The sequence below is a fragment of the Protopterus annectens genome, chromosome 8.part0 (assembly GCF_019279795.1).
Source record: "Protopterus annectens isolate FY-2018-M chromosome 8.part0, PAN1.0, whole genome shotgun sequence".
NCBI classification, from domain to species: domain Eukaryota; kingdom Metazoa; phylum Chordata; order Ceratodontiformes; family Protopteridae; genus Protopterus; species Protopterus annectens.
Genome location: NC_056741.1, coordinates 1,445,946,561 through 1,445,962,774, shown reverse-complemented (window position 1 = coordinate 1,445,962,774; position 16,214 = coordinate 1,445,946,561). Strand labels below are relative to the sequence as shown.

Below are 16,214 nucleotides of genomic sequence, written 5' to 3'. Positions count from 1 at the left end.
TCTCTAATTTTTCTATGTGTTTTCCCTATATAAAAACCATGACAATGAGAGCATAAAGCAGCATATACAACTCCTGCAGAGTTGCAGGTAAAAATCCATTCAGTCTAATGGTAATATGGTTAATATTTACTTTCTCAGTAAACAATATAAAAGAACATTTTGAACAAAATCCACAGTGCCCTGTACCCACCTTTTTGCTAACAGGGCAATTTCTATCAACAGATTCTAAAATATTTTTGGTTAACAAGTCCTCTTTGTCACAAAAAATCTGCCAATTCTTACACAGAATATTGTAAATATTTTGTCAGTAGAAAAATTTGTGACAAACTAACAACTATAACTATTAGATTGCTTGTTAGTGCAGGTAGAAAGGCCAACATTTTGTGTTATTCGTCCCTCAGTAACTGTCATTACTTTTTATGACATTGCTTTGTGTAATTTCTTTACTAACCTACCTGATACAAAATCATTATTTGATATGGCTAATTTTAAAGGTTTAGATTTAAATATGTAAAGTGACAAAGGGGTATGTTACTGTGTATCAATCCAAATACACACTCCATTATGCCTTTCTTCAGTTTATGTGTGCACAGAATTGAGCAGATATTGGAACAAACAATGACCCACCGCAGTCTTTAAATATTTTCTGCTTAAAGGACTGTGAACTGTCAGGGTCATGGCATAAATCACAACAAGGCAAAGGGCAGGAAAGAAGAACCACTTATGGTTGAGTCTGAGGTCCTGGAGCTTCGTTACATTCATAGAAAGACATGGTCGGGTTGCAGTTGTATGATCATGGAGCACAAGCAAAGAGCTGTCTCATGCTTCAGAATGTGGCTTTAACTAGAAGAATATGAGGGGGAAAAACAAGGGCAGACAGCCTGAATGGCCCCCTCAAAACTACTGAATAGCTAGACGTTTACTGAGTAACCCCCCAGCCACACTTTTTCTTTTTTCCTTTGCTGAAGGTAAAGCTAGTGCTCTACAGCTTGGGCAGAAAATGTAAGAATGCTTATCTGTAATTTCATGGAATAACATGCGTGCACACATGCACATACATGCACACACACACACACACACACACACACACACACACACACACACACACACACACACACACACACACACACACACACACACACTGTCTGGATATTTCATAGTTTCTACTAATAATATACATGTAATACATGGTTTGTCGCAGTTACTTTCCAAATTCAAGAAAAAAGATTACATTGTTAAACACCTTTCTGATGTAAAACAGGTGCCCGCCAAAGTTTTGTTAAGCATCTTTCAGCTCTCATTTTATGCTTGAGTTTGACAGTGTTCAAAGCATTTTTACAGCTTTAAAAATTGCTATGCTGTATGGAAGTGTAGCAGTGTTTAAGGCTGTTCATTCATCACAAGGATCGTTCCTTCTGCCCACTGCGTGTAATAACACTGTTTCACAGCTTTTAAATATGTCATGCTGCTACTATCTTTTTTTTCTGTAGCTGGTAGTCCATGAAACAAATAAAGTTCCCTGCCCCTGTACAAGAACGAACTATGACTGGGCCACTCCAATCATAACTGACTTGCTTTGTCTTCTCAACATGGATGTCAGTATTCATCTGTAAAACTTCATTTCATGTTACTCTGAAAATGAATGTCTTGGCAACCGTATTTCAGGCACATAGAAAGATACACAGTAAGTTGGTTCTGAACTGGAGTCTCACTTATGAGCAAGTTTGTTAGAAATTTCTGCTGCGTTATGAAAGCATTATAAACTTTTCCCATTTTGAAACTGTATTGCCATCTTCAGTATAAGAATTAAGGAAAGGAACACAATTTATATGAACTATGACATTATAAAATCAGCATGATCAAAATAAACACAGTAAACAAAGGAATACCCCTGCATATTCTATAGTAATAGGAGATAAATTGCATCAGATTTTGCCTTCCGTTAGGTAATTTACTGTGATTCATTTTAACACTGCCAGATTATTTAATATCTGATGAAAGAAATTAATTTTCTCTTTATTTATTTTATTCCCGAGGTGATCATGATGTTGTGGAAGCAATGACACAATTTTCAGTACTTGCAGATAAGGCAAAGTAAGTTTAATTTTCTTTTGCATCTACCCTACATGTAATGTAGAATTGTTTTGAACAGAGTAAATTAGTTACAAATATGTGATTAGCTTCCTTAGTGTGAAGAAATGACACTGAGGAAGTCTGATAGAATGATTGAGTTTATATTCTTGAAGAAAGAACTGCTGCTTAACATGAGATTCTAACAAAAAAACAATGCTTCCTATTATATTTCATTCCAGCAAAGGAATCCGGAATATTAAAGGTTTTATTTTGTCACCCGGCCTTACAGTTATAATACTTTTACTACCACAATCCCTTTGACTATAATTGTTTTAATGTAAGTGTAGTGCAAGGGGCTTTTTCAGAAATGCTTCAAAGAGAGAAAAGACTGTGACATTAGCACACTACAAGACTGTATATCAGGATGTAGTAACAACACTACAGTTGTGTGATATACTTCCTGTAAGTTGTGGATGCATGACTTATCTCTTTCAGTTTTCTAGAAGATGAAGTAACAGAGCAGGCTTTCAGAGGCAAGTCCTTTCACATATCCATAAATGTGTGTGTGTGTTTGTATGTATGGTTCTATTGTTTATGATCAAAAATACTTTGTCAAATTAAAAACAGTGACAAAAATTTGAATCTACACAATACTGAAAACAAAGAACACCGAATGCAGGATTATTGAGAAAGGAAAACTATTTAATCTCCTGATATTAACACTGAAACCAATTATAACATAGCCTCAAATTTGTCTAAATAGTGGCCGTGTGATATGAAGGGTTTTATGAAGGTAAGGTGTGGGTTTAGGGTTGAGGGGAAAGGGTTCCATTAGGGTTAAGGTTAGCACCCATTACTAAGGTGGTGTTGGGGGGCTAAGAGGGGGCTCCTGCGCTACACAAGACACACTGAAGACACACAAACGTTCACAAACACATGAACAACACTACATATATCCCCTAACCTAACCCTAAAAATACACAGACTCGCACACAAATGTAGAATACCTATCCTTTACTCACACCCAACCTGAAACTTAACATACACACACACGCTCAAACACCCTCACCCCTCCATCCCCCTTACATATGTGTACACATACACACACACACTTTCTCACACATACACTAAATCTTTCCCCTTACTTAACCCCTAATCTAACTCTAACAAAGACACAAACAAACACACTTTCCCAGCCCTGCCAAAAATCTTTTAAAATTATCTTTGTCAGTAAAACTCGCACAGACTCCCATTCATGCAAGTAGCACTACAGTTCACTTTGTTGAGCAACGAAGCATTTGATTAAGTGAGCGGTACCTATATATATATGTATATATATATATATATATATATATATATATATATATATATATATATATATATTATATATATATAAATGTATGTGCGTGTGTCTGTGTGTGTATGTGTATACATATATGCAAATATATATGTGTGTGTTGTGTGTGTGTGTTTGTGTGTGTGTGTGTGTGTGTGTGTGTGTGTGTGTGTATAATATATATATATATATGAGATTGTTTAGAGTAGCTAGTCAGTCAACATGTTTTGGAGAGGTAGGAGGAAACCTGAGTACCTGGAGGAAAGCCCACACAGATAGTGTGAGAACATGTTAAGATTGAATCTCAGGCTCTGGAGCTGTGAGACAGACATCTTGATTGCTGTCCCATTGCCCTGCCCCAAAGTTTTCACTACATTTTTATTAACAAAAATGTTTTATATACTACTGCCAAGCATAAATTATTAAAGCTGATAATTTGCAGTACAGTTTCCTGATTGACTTCAGGATTCTATAGGAATAGTGCTCAAAATTATCGTAGACATACAATTTAATGGCACAGTCTCATGTTTAGCAAATCTGATGTCATAAAAATTTTAGGCCATCCAGTGACATTTAGCTATTGGATTTTCACTTACGAATGTTACCCACAAACTATTAAATTTGGCATATTTCCATGTAATTTCCTGATATGATAGAAAGTTTACTCAAAATTATCACTACATATAACTTGGACAAAGACCCTGAATCCAAAAGAATTGCAGGCTGGGAGCCGGTGTTTTGGAATCTTGCCCCTGTAGTTAGCCAACAGTTGATAGACCGTACACAGAAGTAAGTCACTTATGCTGGCAGCATGTCTTTTGGAATCATTGCAGCCTGGCACTGAGAGCAACTGTTTGGAAATCTGTCGCTAATAATATTTAAGATTGGTTTTATGAGATGCAAATTGTGGTTATTCAAGAACATTTAACTATTGATTTTTCATATAGTAATGTCAACCATAATTCATAGGTTCATACTAGGCTATCTGCCCTAGGGCATTTATAAGCCTAGCCAGAGTGTGCTTGGCTTTCACCACCCATTTTAAATTAATTTTGCTATGCCCTTTTTCGAGGTTAGTATACTGTGCCTCTGTCTAACAGTGACACAGAAGTGATACCCGGGGTAAACCTACAATCTCCCATCCACTCATCAAGATTCCTTTTGAAGAGAGTCAGTGAGGGACTCTGCCTAACCTGGACTGGGATTTTTATTCCAGAGTGAGAGGAGCCTCTGGGTTATGAATCTGTCCCTCCAGCATGTCCTATTTATTTCAGTGCTGAGGTTCAAGTCTCTCGGCGTGGCTCGATGGGATTTGGATTTTCTGAGGTGCAGCATGTCCATTAATTCCGGGTTGGACATGGCTTTATACATCAGGCACAGATAAGCCTCTGAGCAGGCGGTATGCCACTGAGTAGAGGTGGAGTTTGTTTAAGCGGCCAGCATATGGCATCTGTTTGAGCCTTTGATCCTCTTGGTGAGGTACTTTTGGGGTCTTTCAGTTGCTGCAGGTGTCTGGTAAGGTACATCCCAAAAGGGGCATTCTACTGAATTATGGCCTGATTAGGGTTGAGCAAAGAGCCGCGATGACCTCCTCTGATCTAGATGTGAATCCCTTCATGATTAGGTGGGCTATATAAAATGTTTTCTAACCACTTTGGCCGCGTGGTTGTCAAATGAGAGATTGCTATCAACTTGGGTCCCCAGGTCCCTAATTACTTCTTCTGTACAATGGATTACCACCTATGTGGTAATTTGTAGGCACTTTTTTGCCAAAGGGGATGACTATACACTTTTTGGCGTTTAGCTTGAGGCCATGGCTCTGGCACCAGTTGTCTGTTTCTATGAGGCCCTTTTGGAGGATGCTTGTGGCGGCTGGAGAGTGATTATGGCGCCCAGTTTGCAGTCATCTGTGAACTTGGTCAGCCACAGTCCTTCCATGTTGGCCTGTAACTCCGAGAAATATATACAGAACAAGAGAGGTCCCAGGACTGAGCCTTGTGGGACACCTCTTGTAACTGGTTTGGAGTCTGACATGGCTCCAGCAATTCCTAACCATGTAGGTTCTGTCCTTGAGCCAGTTTGCAGCCCATCTAGTGACATAGGGGTTTATATTTAAGCTGGTGAGCTTATCTATAATGCCGAGTGGGTTATGTATCGAAGGCTTTGAGGTCCAGGTAGGCTGTGTGGACCACCTTCCCCTCGTCAATGGCCTTGGTGACTGTTTCAAAGAAATCAACCAGGTTTAAGAGGCAGGATCTGCCCTTAACAAAGCCGAACTGGGTATGATCCAGTGTCTGTAGGCCCCCAATATCTTTTATTTATGAGGTCCATAATGATCCTTTCCATAGCTTTGCAGACCAAGCTAGTCAGGCTTATGGGGCAATAGTTTCCAGGATCCATTGAGGCACCACCTTTGTGGAGAGGGACCACTGTTGCTGTACGCCACTCTTTGGGTACATATCCTGTAGTAAGGATGAGATTGAACAGTAGTTTTATGTTTAATTTACTAAAGTTTTCATTTTTCTGGGTAATATTCAGAGAGAGATTTCAGATCTTATAGTACTCAAAGTTATTAGTAGCATATAATTGAATGGGAGATCATTTTAAGACAGATTTGATGGGATCTAGATCATCCATGAAATCTAATTTTCTTAAGTTAGCTAAAATTAAGAACTATACCATCTTCCAGGTGTTGTTATAGTTACTAATTCTTATAATTTTGAATACAGTCTATTAAAAGTTTTAGGAAATTTACCTCCTTTCATTTGTCTTTTATTTTTCTTTTCAAGAAAAGGAGATATCTGTTGATTCATTTTTTTCTCTTTCTTTATTTTTAAATTTTAAGCATGTGGAAATGAAAACTTAATTCTTTTTTAAGACCGAAGATGGAAACTTTTGGCATAGTCTAAGCTGATGAATGGTTTGAATTTTAAAATTATTTTCATTAAATAAGGACTAGCAAAGCTGACCCCTTTACCATATTTTTTTTATTTTTAGCTAGGGAATATTTGTCTATTTTCTTGTTACATAATTCTTCTAATCAGTTTTAGAAGTTATGTAATGTTTCAGTCACTGTGCTTACCCTTCATAGAAGCAAAGTCATTTGAGTAGCCTTTCAATGAGTTTTTTAAAATGGTGGTTTATTTTACTGCAGTTAGTTGGATTGTGCAAGCCAGTTTTGCACTTTCAGTGTTTTTGCCATTTTCTCCACTGTTGTGTGACAGTTGAATTAAGTTAAGGTGTGTGTGTGTGTGTGTGTGTGTGTGTGTGTGTGTGTGTGTGTGTGTGTGTGTGTGTGTGTGTGTGTGTGTGTGTGTGTGTGTGCGTGCGTGTGTGTGTCTTTTGAGTTATACATTTTGATCTTGAAGAATTGATAAGTTATGTGCCTCAAATGAATACAGAGAAATCTGCTATGTCAGAATTACTGCTTTCCCCATAGCCATCCCACGATGTTCCAATGATTCTAAAAGTATTTAAAATATTTACTTCAGTTCCAAATTGCAAACTAAATTTAAACAAATCATTATGTTTAGCTAAATGACAATTGGAAAGGAGATTCCTCAAGTTTTTTTTTTTTTTTTTCAGTCCGGCTTTGAAATTTATTTATTTTTCCTGAAAGCAAATCTCAAAATCAACATCATTTCTTATAATTGTTTGTCATGACCTTCCTAGTTGCCTTGGTTTCAGTAGTGCATTGGCTTCCATTTCTTCATTCATTCATTCCTGGACTACCTGTTTAATCCATTTCATGATCACAGGTGAGCTGGAGCCCCTCCTGGCGTTAATTGGACACAGGGCACAGAATTAATTCCTGAATGGAGATTCAGCCCATCACAGGATGCACACACTCACTCATTCTTAAGCCACATGCACACCAACAGGAAAGTTTGCCAGTATGCATACATCACAGCTCACAGTTACACAGGGAGGACATGCAGACTGTGGAGTAAGGCACCCCAGGTTATAATTACATTGAAGAACTGTGATGTGAGCAGCAGTGCTGTTACAATTATGGCTTCTAGATACTTCAAAAGGTTCTTTTTGATTCCATTACTTTTACTTAGAAATTAGGTCAGTAATTTTCAGTGAATGTCTATTTTTCACTCTTGTTCAGGGAGGCCATATCTGCAGTCTTCAAATTCTTTATGCTTTTCCCATGATTTATTAAAAAGAGGTCATATAAGGTATTTCCTTTTTTCTCTAAACAATCCCCCGGATTCATGAAGCTCGGCGCAAGGCCGGTGTAAGGCCTGCGCCGGCCGTGCGGCGTATAAATGGTGTAGTAGCGCCATATGCATATTAATGAAGGTGCGCCGCTACCACATCCACGTGCATAGGACACGTGCGCAAGTGCATGGGGTGTTACTAAGCTGCGCCCGGAGGCGTGTCAATGTTGGCTGGCGATGAGCAACCTAAACTGCAGAATATTATAGCCTGCCTGCAATAGTAATCGCACCTATCAGTGTCCGTGGATAATGAAACGTATGCAAAGCATGCAAGACAGTTCCCGGCCACACAAAATGGAGAACCGAACAGAAATGTACGCAACATAATATAAGTTTCCGTCCATGGAACAAATGATATTTAAAATCGTGTGTCCGTAATGTACTGCACTGTCAGAAGTTATACCCAGTGGAAGTGAAGCGCATCATGTAGGTCACCCCACTAGGGTTGCCACCTGTTCAGATGGCCAAGGTGGGACATCCCTTGTAGAAATGTGAGAATTTGCAGGATAAAACATACCCCCGGCCAGTGCAAAGGACAGAATTACACGTGTATGCCAAGATAAAAGCTTATGCCATAGCATTTGAATAGCTTATGCTATCCCATATAATATTTGTGTGTACCAGATACAAAATACCTGTATCATGCAACTAGTACAGAAAATAAGAAATATATTATTGTCTTAAAATCACAGGACATTTGCCATGTCTTAGGTGTCGTCGCAGGACACAACTGTCCAAAGTGGGTCCTCCCCTCGCAAAGAGGAACAAGTGGTAACCCTACTCCCCACTGAATTATCAACAGTATATATTCAACTCAGTCACATACCGACACCACCTCTCAACCTATTACAGCAACAAAACCTGGACAAAGCCTAAAAGGATGGGTGGACAAATAGGGACAGATGTAATTACTGCTCTCACAAGCTTCAAAAGTTCACTGAATAATAGTATGTACATAAGCAGGAAATGTTGTGAAGGATGTGGGGTAGTCCGCAGTATTACAGAGGTCCGTACATATATACTGTAACAAACCGTCACATATGTTGACTGTACTACTGCATACCTGTAGTTAATTCATAGTTACGTCATGTGCAAAATAATAACCCTCGTAAGAATGAATACAGGAAATAGTCAAATGTGAATGGGAACACCACTCACCGTGGATTATGTATCGTAACCACCCACCCCACCCATATTATGTATTGCCAACATCATAAGCTGCTGACAGGTGCCCAAACACCTGTGTCTGTAAACAGATTAAATGTTTAAAATGGACAATCCCTGTCCATGTGCTTTGTCTGACATTTGAACACGGTCAGGGCAGTTCCGTTCACCAGTCGGACAAGCCTAAACCCAGATCACCACATGAACACCCTGACAATTAAAGACCTGTATGTGTCAGGAATATAAGCCTTTGGGTTCTGAATATCCCTGCAGTGATGAAATATGCAGCTTGGGTCCAGAGCAGTAGGGAATAGGGAATGTGTAACATGTAGTACCGCATTTTTCCCAGCAGGAGAATGGATGCCTGCGACGTAAGTGAAGTGGTGAGGCATATGTTAATGTAGCTATGTACTATGGGTATGCATATAAATGAGTCAGAACACCAAATGTATACTGGTTACAGCATCCGGCCAACGTAAATGCAGTCCCGGTTGAACAACGACTACAGCACATATAATGTGAAAGTGTAATGAATGCGTCTGTGCTGTACAGACAGTTAAATATGTAAAGGTGAACGTGTGTTTCGCAAACGTCCGTTAACCGGATTACAGATAATTACTGGTACTGTCACAAGTAATAAAGCCCACGTAAGCACAAAGACTTAGTAAACATATGTAACCCACAATAAGGATATGTATGCGCGCCCGCGCATAACCCACAATAAGGAAATTGAAGTGTGCCTGTGCGTGTGTGATCCGCTCACAGCATAGTAAATGAATGCTGTTTCCCCCATGTTAGTTATACATGGCTCAAACCCGTTAACCTCGTAAAGTATGAAACCGGACGAAGCCATCTAAACTACCGGTACAAATAGGGACAAACCCCAGATATGTGCCAGAACAAACATAGAAAGTGGATAGAATAACGGGTGTGTCAGTAGCATAGATTCTCTGAAGGGTATGCAGTCAGAACCTGAGAACTGCTTGCCAGAAATCCCCACCGTAAGTCTCAAATGAAATGCCACTACATTGCCAGATAGACACACAGGCGGTTTATGTAAAACACAGCGAAGATAAAGGGGCAAGCAGCTGTACACTCTGCGACAATCTGTATAGTAGAAAGGTATGGTATGGATATAGATATATGTGTATACACATAATCCACAGACGAAACCAAAGCAAGTTATGAAATGAGGATTGTACATGTATATATGTATACACAACAGACTTATGTCCCGTAGATATGACATATGTACATGTTGGGCAATAGGCGACATTATATCTAATATGGGTAGACAAACAGACATGCAGGAAAGGTGAATAAACCGCAGCATTCAAAAACATTGGCCAAAAAGTGACAGTCCAGCAAGTTCTACACTTTAAACATGCAGATAGGTGTCCATTGCAGGACTCCATAAATTGAATCTTACGTAGTGTCAACTGACATTGACGCAAAAGAAGTGACTGCAGCAAATACAAAATAGCTGTACATGCAACAGTATCAGGTGCAAGGGTGATGACACATGTGTCGATAGAATGTATGACGTACGAACTGATATCCGGAGAGTGGGGAGAGCATATAAGTGTCTCCACACTTCAGTAACGTACACATTAAACATGTGTAATGGGTACTGTAGAGGGTTGTCAGGTATGGGAATCATGGGTATGCAGAAATGGGCCTAGGTGTTGTTTGGCAGAGATTTCGTAGGCCCGCCCCGTGGGAGTGATGTGGGTATAGCACACGCCTATATTCTCAATAATGGGGCAAACCATCCACTGGATATTACGGAAACCATTTTGGCAATATGTAGGGCCCTATATCAGTGTCATGTAGGCGATTATCATGGATGGACATGCATACGACCAAGATGGTACCCATAACTGGCAAACTGGCAGAATAACACAGCTGCACTAAGGCATAGTACATGAAATACAAATAGGGACTATATTAGATATACCCCAGACAAAGTCAGAACGTTGTGAGAATACTGGCATACCCATGAATACGGATGTTATGAGTGTTACTAATCATGTAATGGAAATGTCAGTCACTATTATCTACCGCACAGTCCATAATGCCTTGCCAGCAATTTACCAGAAAGGCACATCACTATGACAAATGTAACAAGGTCAAACGTCAGGCGTTTACCCATAATGTGTACAGGTTAGGGGTATGAAGGTAACCTGTCCAAAATACATGTACAGAACTAGTGATACTAGGTGGACAGGTGAGAAGAAAGACATCAGGACAAATGAGAAAACATGTACAAGTCACACGCATGTACACCGACAAATGTGAATGACAACGTATGCCCTGTGAATGTCAATGTGGCAGGTTAATAGACACAAACATAATGTGTCCCTCAGGGTGTCATGCAGTGTCACCGTAACAATGTCCAGTCCCCCAGACACGTACGTGAGCTCTGCCACTGACGGAAAGCGCAAATACCGGCGCACACATACGGTACATGATAGACCAATTAGTGTGGATAAGCAGCTGTTGGCCTGTGTGAGGAATACAACTGTCTGGGTGGGTGTGTCCTGCAATATAAATGTAATGGCATGTGGCCTGTGATGCCGCCATACAGTGTGTGTATTGGTGTCAGAAAGTTGATATTTTGTTACAGACACATACTCCGCAACTGTACAGATTTACAATGAATGTGCAGAGTTCTGCCTCATATGTTTGGTGTGTTCCACGTAACAGTAACATTCTGGCACTTCCATGATAACTGAAGACATGAAATAATGACAAACATGTGCGTAAGACACCAAATCCGACAGAAAAGCCATACTAATGCAAAACCTATTATTGTGTCAACTATTTACGTTTGTAAGAGCAACATGTCAGTACTGCCCCTATGTGTCCCATTATCAGATAAGGCCTTGTCCAGCAACTTGCTCTAGGAGTTGGAGTGGTATGAACAGAAACAGATACATGTGGGAGGAAACAGCAATATCGACTGCAAGATAACGAAGAAGGTATGAAATGCGCTGCAGTAGGACGTGCAGTACTGTCCGCAGGTATGTGCTGACATGTCAAATGACACAGCAGTCTACATGAAGAACCTTTAGGGCTGTCACCTTTACAAATGATGATACTGGGACATACCCACAGCCATGCACACAGCACAAATAGACATACACACATCAAAACTAGGCCATGATACATGAAGCCTCCGTGTGCACGAGTACAGAGAGAGAACAGCAAGGATAGATGTCTGCCAAGATATACAGCAAATGCCTGTAAGGGCGTGTAACACCGCCCGTAACACGGACCTTGCATGGACAATGTTGGGAGTTGCAACATACCCGAATGGTATGTGAAAGCTATGCAAATATGCGATACATGAAACAGTCAGCTGTCCATGCAAGAGCAGGGTTATGGGCAGAAAGTAGATTTTATATATATATATATATATATATATATATATATATATATATATATATATATAGATATATATATATATATATATAGAGAGAGAGAGATACAGACATACACACACACACACATGTGGCAGGGTTGGTAATCGAACCTACATATGACTACCCTATCACACTACAGCATTTACAGAACACGCTACCGAGACTACTAAGCACAGCAGACACACAGGCATTCTACTAGGTGCGTGTCAACATCCACAAAGACAAAGACGGCAGCAGGATACATCTGTGTTGCGAAGCATCTAAAAGCATAACCTGAGTCCTCAGGCGGACGGGAGCATGCACACACACACACACACACACACACACACACACACACACACACACACACACACACACACACACATCTGGCAGGCCTGGGAATTGAACCTACACCTAACTACCCTATCACAGTACAGCATGACGCATTTACAGAACGCGCTACCGAGACTACTGAACACAGCACTCCCAAAGGCATACTTCTAGGTGGGTGACATCATCCAAAAAGGCAAAGACGCCGATAGGGAATGTATGTGTTGTGAGGCATATAAACATTACTGTGTCCCCAGGCAGCTGGAAACACACGCACACACACACACACACACACACACACACACACACACACACACACACACACACACACACACACACACACACACTTGGAAGGGCCGGGAGTTGAACACACACCTACCTACTCTAACACACTACAGCATTACGCATTTACAGAATGCGCTACCGAGATTACTGAACACAGCACTCTCAGAGGCATACTTCTTGGTGGGTGACATCATCCGCAAAGGCAAAGACGCGATAGGGAATGTATGTGTTGTGAGGCATCTAAAAGCATTACTTTGTCCCCAGGCAGCTGGAAACACACGCACACACACACACACACACACACACACACACACACACACACACTTGGAAGGGCCGGGAGTTGAACACACACACCTACCTACTCTAACACACTACAGCATTACGCATTTACAGAACGCGCTACCAAGATTACTGAACACAGCACTCTCAGAGGCATACTTCTAGGTGGGTGACATCATCCACAAAGGCAAAGACGCCGATAGGGAATGTATGTGTTGTGAGGCATCTAAAAGCATTACTGTGTCCCCAGGCAGCTGGAAACACACACACACCTGGAAGGGCCGGGAGTTGAACATACACCTACCTACTCTAACACACTACAGCATTACGCATTTACAGAGCAGCAGCCACCGGGATTACTGTACACAGCACTCCCAGAGGCATACTTCTAGGTGGGTGACATCATCCGCAAAGGCAAAGATGCCGATAGGGAATGTTTAGAGAGTGAGCGGTCTGAAAGCATATTACCATCCCAAGGCAGACGTACACAAACACGCCAGTGCTGTCAATGGGCCAACTAAATATCTACGGAGCACAACAACACTGAATAGATACGGGATGCACCACAGACAGTACACCCTTCGAGAGAGCAACAAGTGTGTTCAATGTAGGCATCCATCGTGACATTGAAATTGGACATCTGGTGCCTGGATGACCACCATGGCTATACAGGATGTCAATGGCCATGCCCACACGCTTAGTATCACATGTCTGTTTGGAATGTACTGTGTGTCCATCTACACAATGGTGTACTGGGCATGCTCACACACTTAGCTGTTGCAAAGGGCCATCTTGCATGCACATGGAGTCTAATCATGGAGGGGCTTAGTGTGGAATGTACTGTGTGTCCATCTACACAACTGCGTACTGGGCATGCTCACACACTTAGCTGTTGCAAAGGGCCATCTTGCATGCACACGGAGTCTAATCACGGAGGGGCGAGTGTGGAATGTACTGTGTGTCCATCTACACAATGGCATTGGGCATGCTCACACACTTAGCTGTTGCAAAGGGCCATCTTGCATGCAGCGGAGTTAATCATGGAGGGGCAGTGTGGAATGTACTGTGTGTCCATCTACACAACGGCGGCGTACTGGGCATGCTCACACACTTAGCTGTTGCAAAGGGCCATCTTGCATGCACACGGAGTCTAATCACGAGGCGCAGTGTGTGGAACGTACTGTGTGTCCATCTACACAACGCATTACTGGCATGCTCACACACTTAGCTGTTGCAAAGGGCCATCTTGCATGCACACGAGTCTAATCATGGAGGGCGCAGTGTGGAATGTACTGTGTGTCCATCTACACACAGCGTACTGGGCATGCTCACACACCCTTAGCAGTAGAAAAGGGCAAATTTGCATGTAGTTGTTTTGTACACACAGAAGGGCACAGTAAGGTATAACTGCCCTCACGCACATTGGGCCGTGTTGACATGCAGTGACTCTGGCTACACACATGTGCTGCCATCACAGCTGTCACAGGTGCAGGTCACACACGCATTACACTGCAGTGTACACTGTAGCTGTCAAGTCAGCACCATGTCGTTGGTGCAGCACTACACAGCCTTACGGTCCCACAACACCATGTGACACATGACCACTGGGCTGTACAGCGGTGTACACCAGCTGTGCAGAGTACACACGTACCAACAGAGATCCAAAAGGTGTTGGCCCATGCATTGCAATGATACCAGTATACATGAACAGGTCGGCTCAAGACATACCATGGCCCTTACACAGCTGTGACACCTGACTGTTGCTGTACACCAATGAACACACATCTGGGTATGTCATACATGTGATTGTGTGGATGTGCATGGACTGCACACATGTAACACATACATATTATTACGGCCTTTGATGTACCTCGTGCATAACACTGGCCTAATCAATGCTACTACATGCGAATTGAAGGTGGGCCCATGTCTGTTGAATGCTCACACACTACAGGGGGTAGCAGTGTTGACCAGGACACATACCCTTGTACTGGTCGCCTGCACACCTCGGCGTGATATTATCACAAGCAGTCCATGTGTTATGTATGTCAACACACATGTCCAACAATAAGTAATGCATACAAACATGGCAACAGGAGACACATGTGACATTCCTGTACTGTGCATGCAGCAAACATGCATATGTGCAGTGGCCGGACATGTCCGTGGCACATAAAGTTACACCTACCTACGACATGCAGACATGCGGTAGACCCATCATTGACACATCTGTATACGGTGACATACAAAACAAGCATCGTATGGAGGATGTGTACATAACATGGTGAACCACCCGTTCAGATGTATGTGTGCAGGGGGTGGCTCACAGTTGTGCTCACACACCATCCTTTCATGCCATGTGTGCTAACTGTACGCTTATGTCGCTGTTAGCTGATGACGGTGCTGACATAATGCATACACAGCGTGTCAGGTGTTAACAACTATATGTCATATGGCACCTGTAACACCCACAACCTCCCATGTGTATATATAGCAGCACATTTGCCAGATATAGCGCTGGTACACATAATGCAATCAATACCGCTGCATGTCCAGCAAACGTGTCATCATATGGCTGGTGTATCATTCCCAGCACTGCCATGTGCGTGTCCGAATGTGCATGACCAGGGATGCCACATATTGCGGGAATATGTCCCAGTTGCTACACATCCCGTGTACTGGCCACCATTGTAGAGAACTGTACATACCGTCAGTGCGTGGGAAGCATGACGCTCGGGCCCGGTGATGTGCATCACACACATCGGCTGTCCGGTGATACACTACGTGTGGTCACCGCAGTGTGTGTGTGTCTGTATGTATGTCTGGTGCTTGGTGTGAGTGTGTATGCTAATATATCGTGTGGGAAATTATCACTGGCCCCACGTCGTTGACTAACCCGTAATGGTGATGCATTGCACAACCCTAAGTTGATGCCATAGAACCCAGCCATACTGGCTACCTGTTGCATGTCCCTTCTCTGTGACACTGGTAATAGGGTGCATAGTACTGTGAGGGTGATGACCACACAGGCAAGTGGTCCCCAGCTGTACACAATGGGTGTGCGTTATAGTGGTGTACACCAGCAAGTGACTGGCTTGGCCATGTTCACTGCGCTAT

At 42.0% G+C, this 16,214-nt stretch overlaps 1 protein-coding gene across 1 annotated transcript in view; it reads left to right on the top strand.

The window, feature by feature from the left end:
• LOC122809496 overlaps positions 1-2,098 on the top strand; it is a 396,891-nt gene extending 394,793 nt beyond the window's left edge. The window contains exon 19 of the mRNA XM_044081048.1: positions 2,037-2,098. Within this exon, the coding sequence (XP_043936983.1) occupies positions 2,037-2,098 (62 nt within the window). The remainder of the gene's footprint in view (positions 1-2,036) is intronic.
• The last annotated feature ends 14,116 nt before the right edge of the window (positions 2,099-16,214 follow it).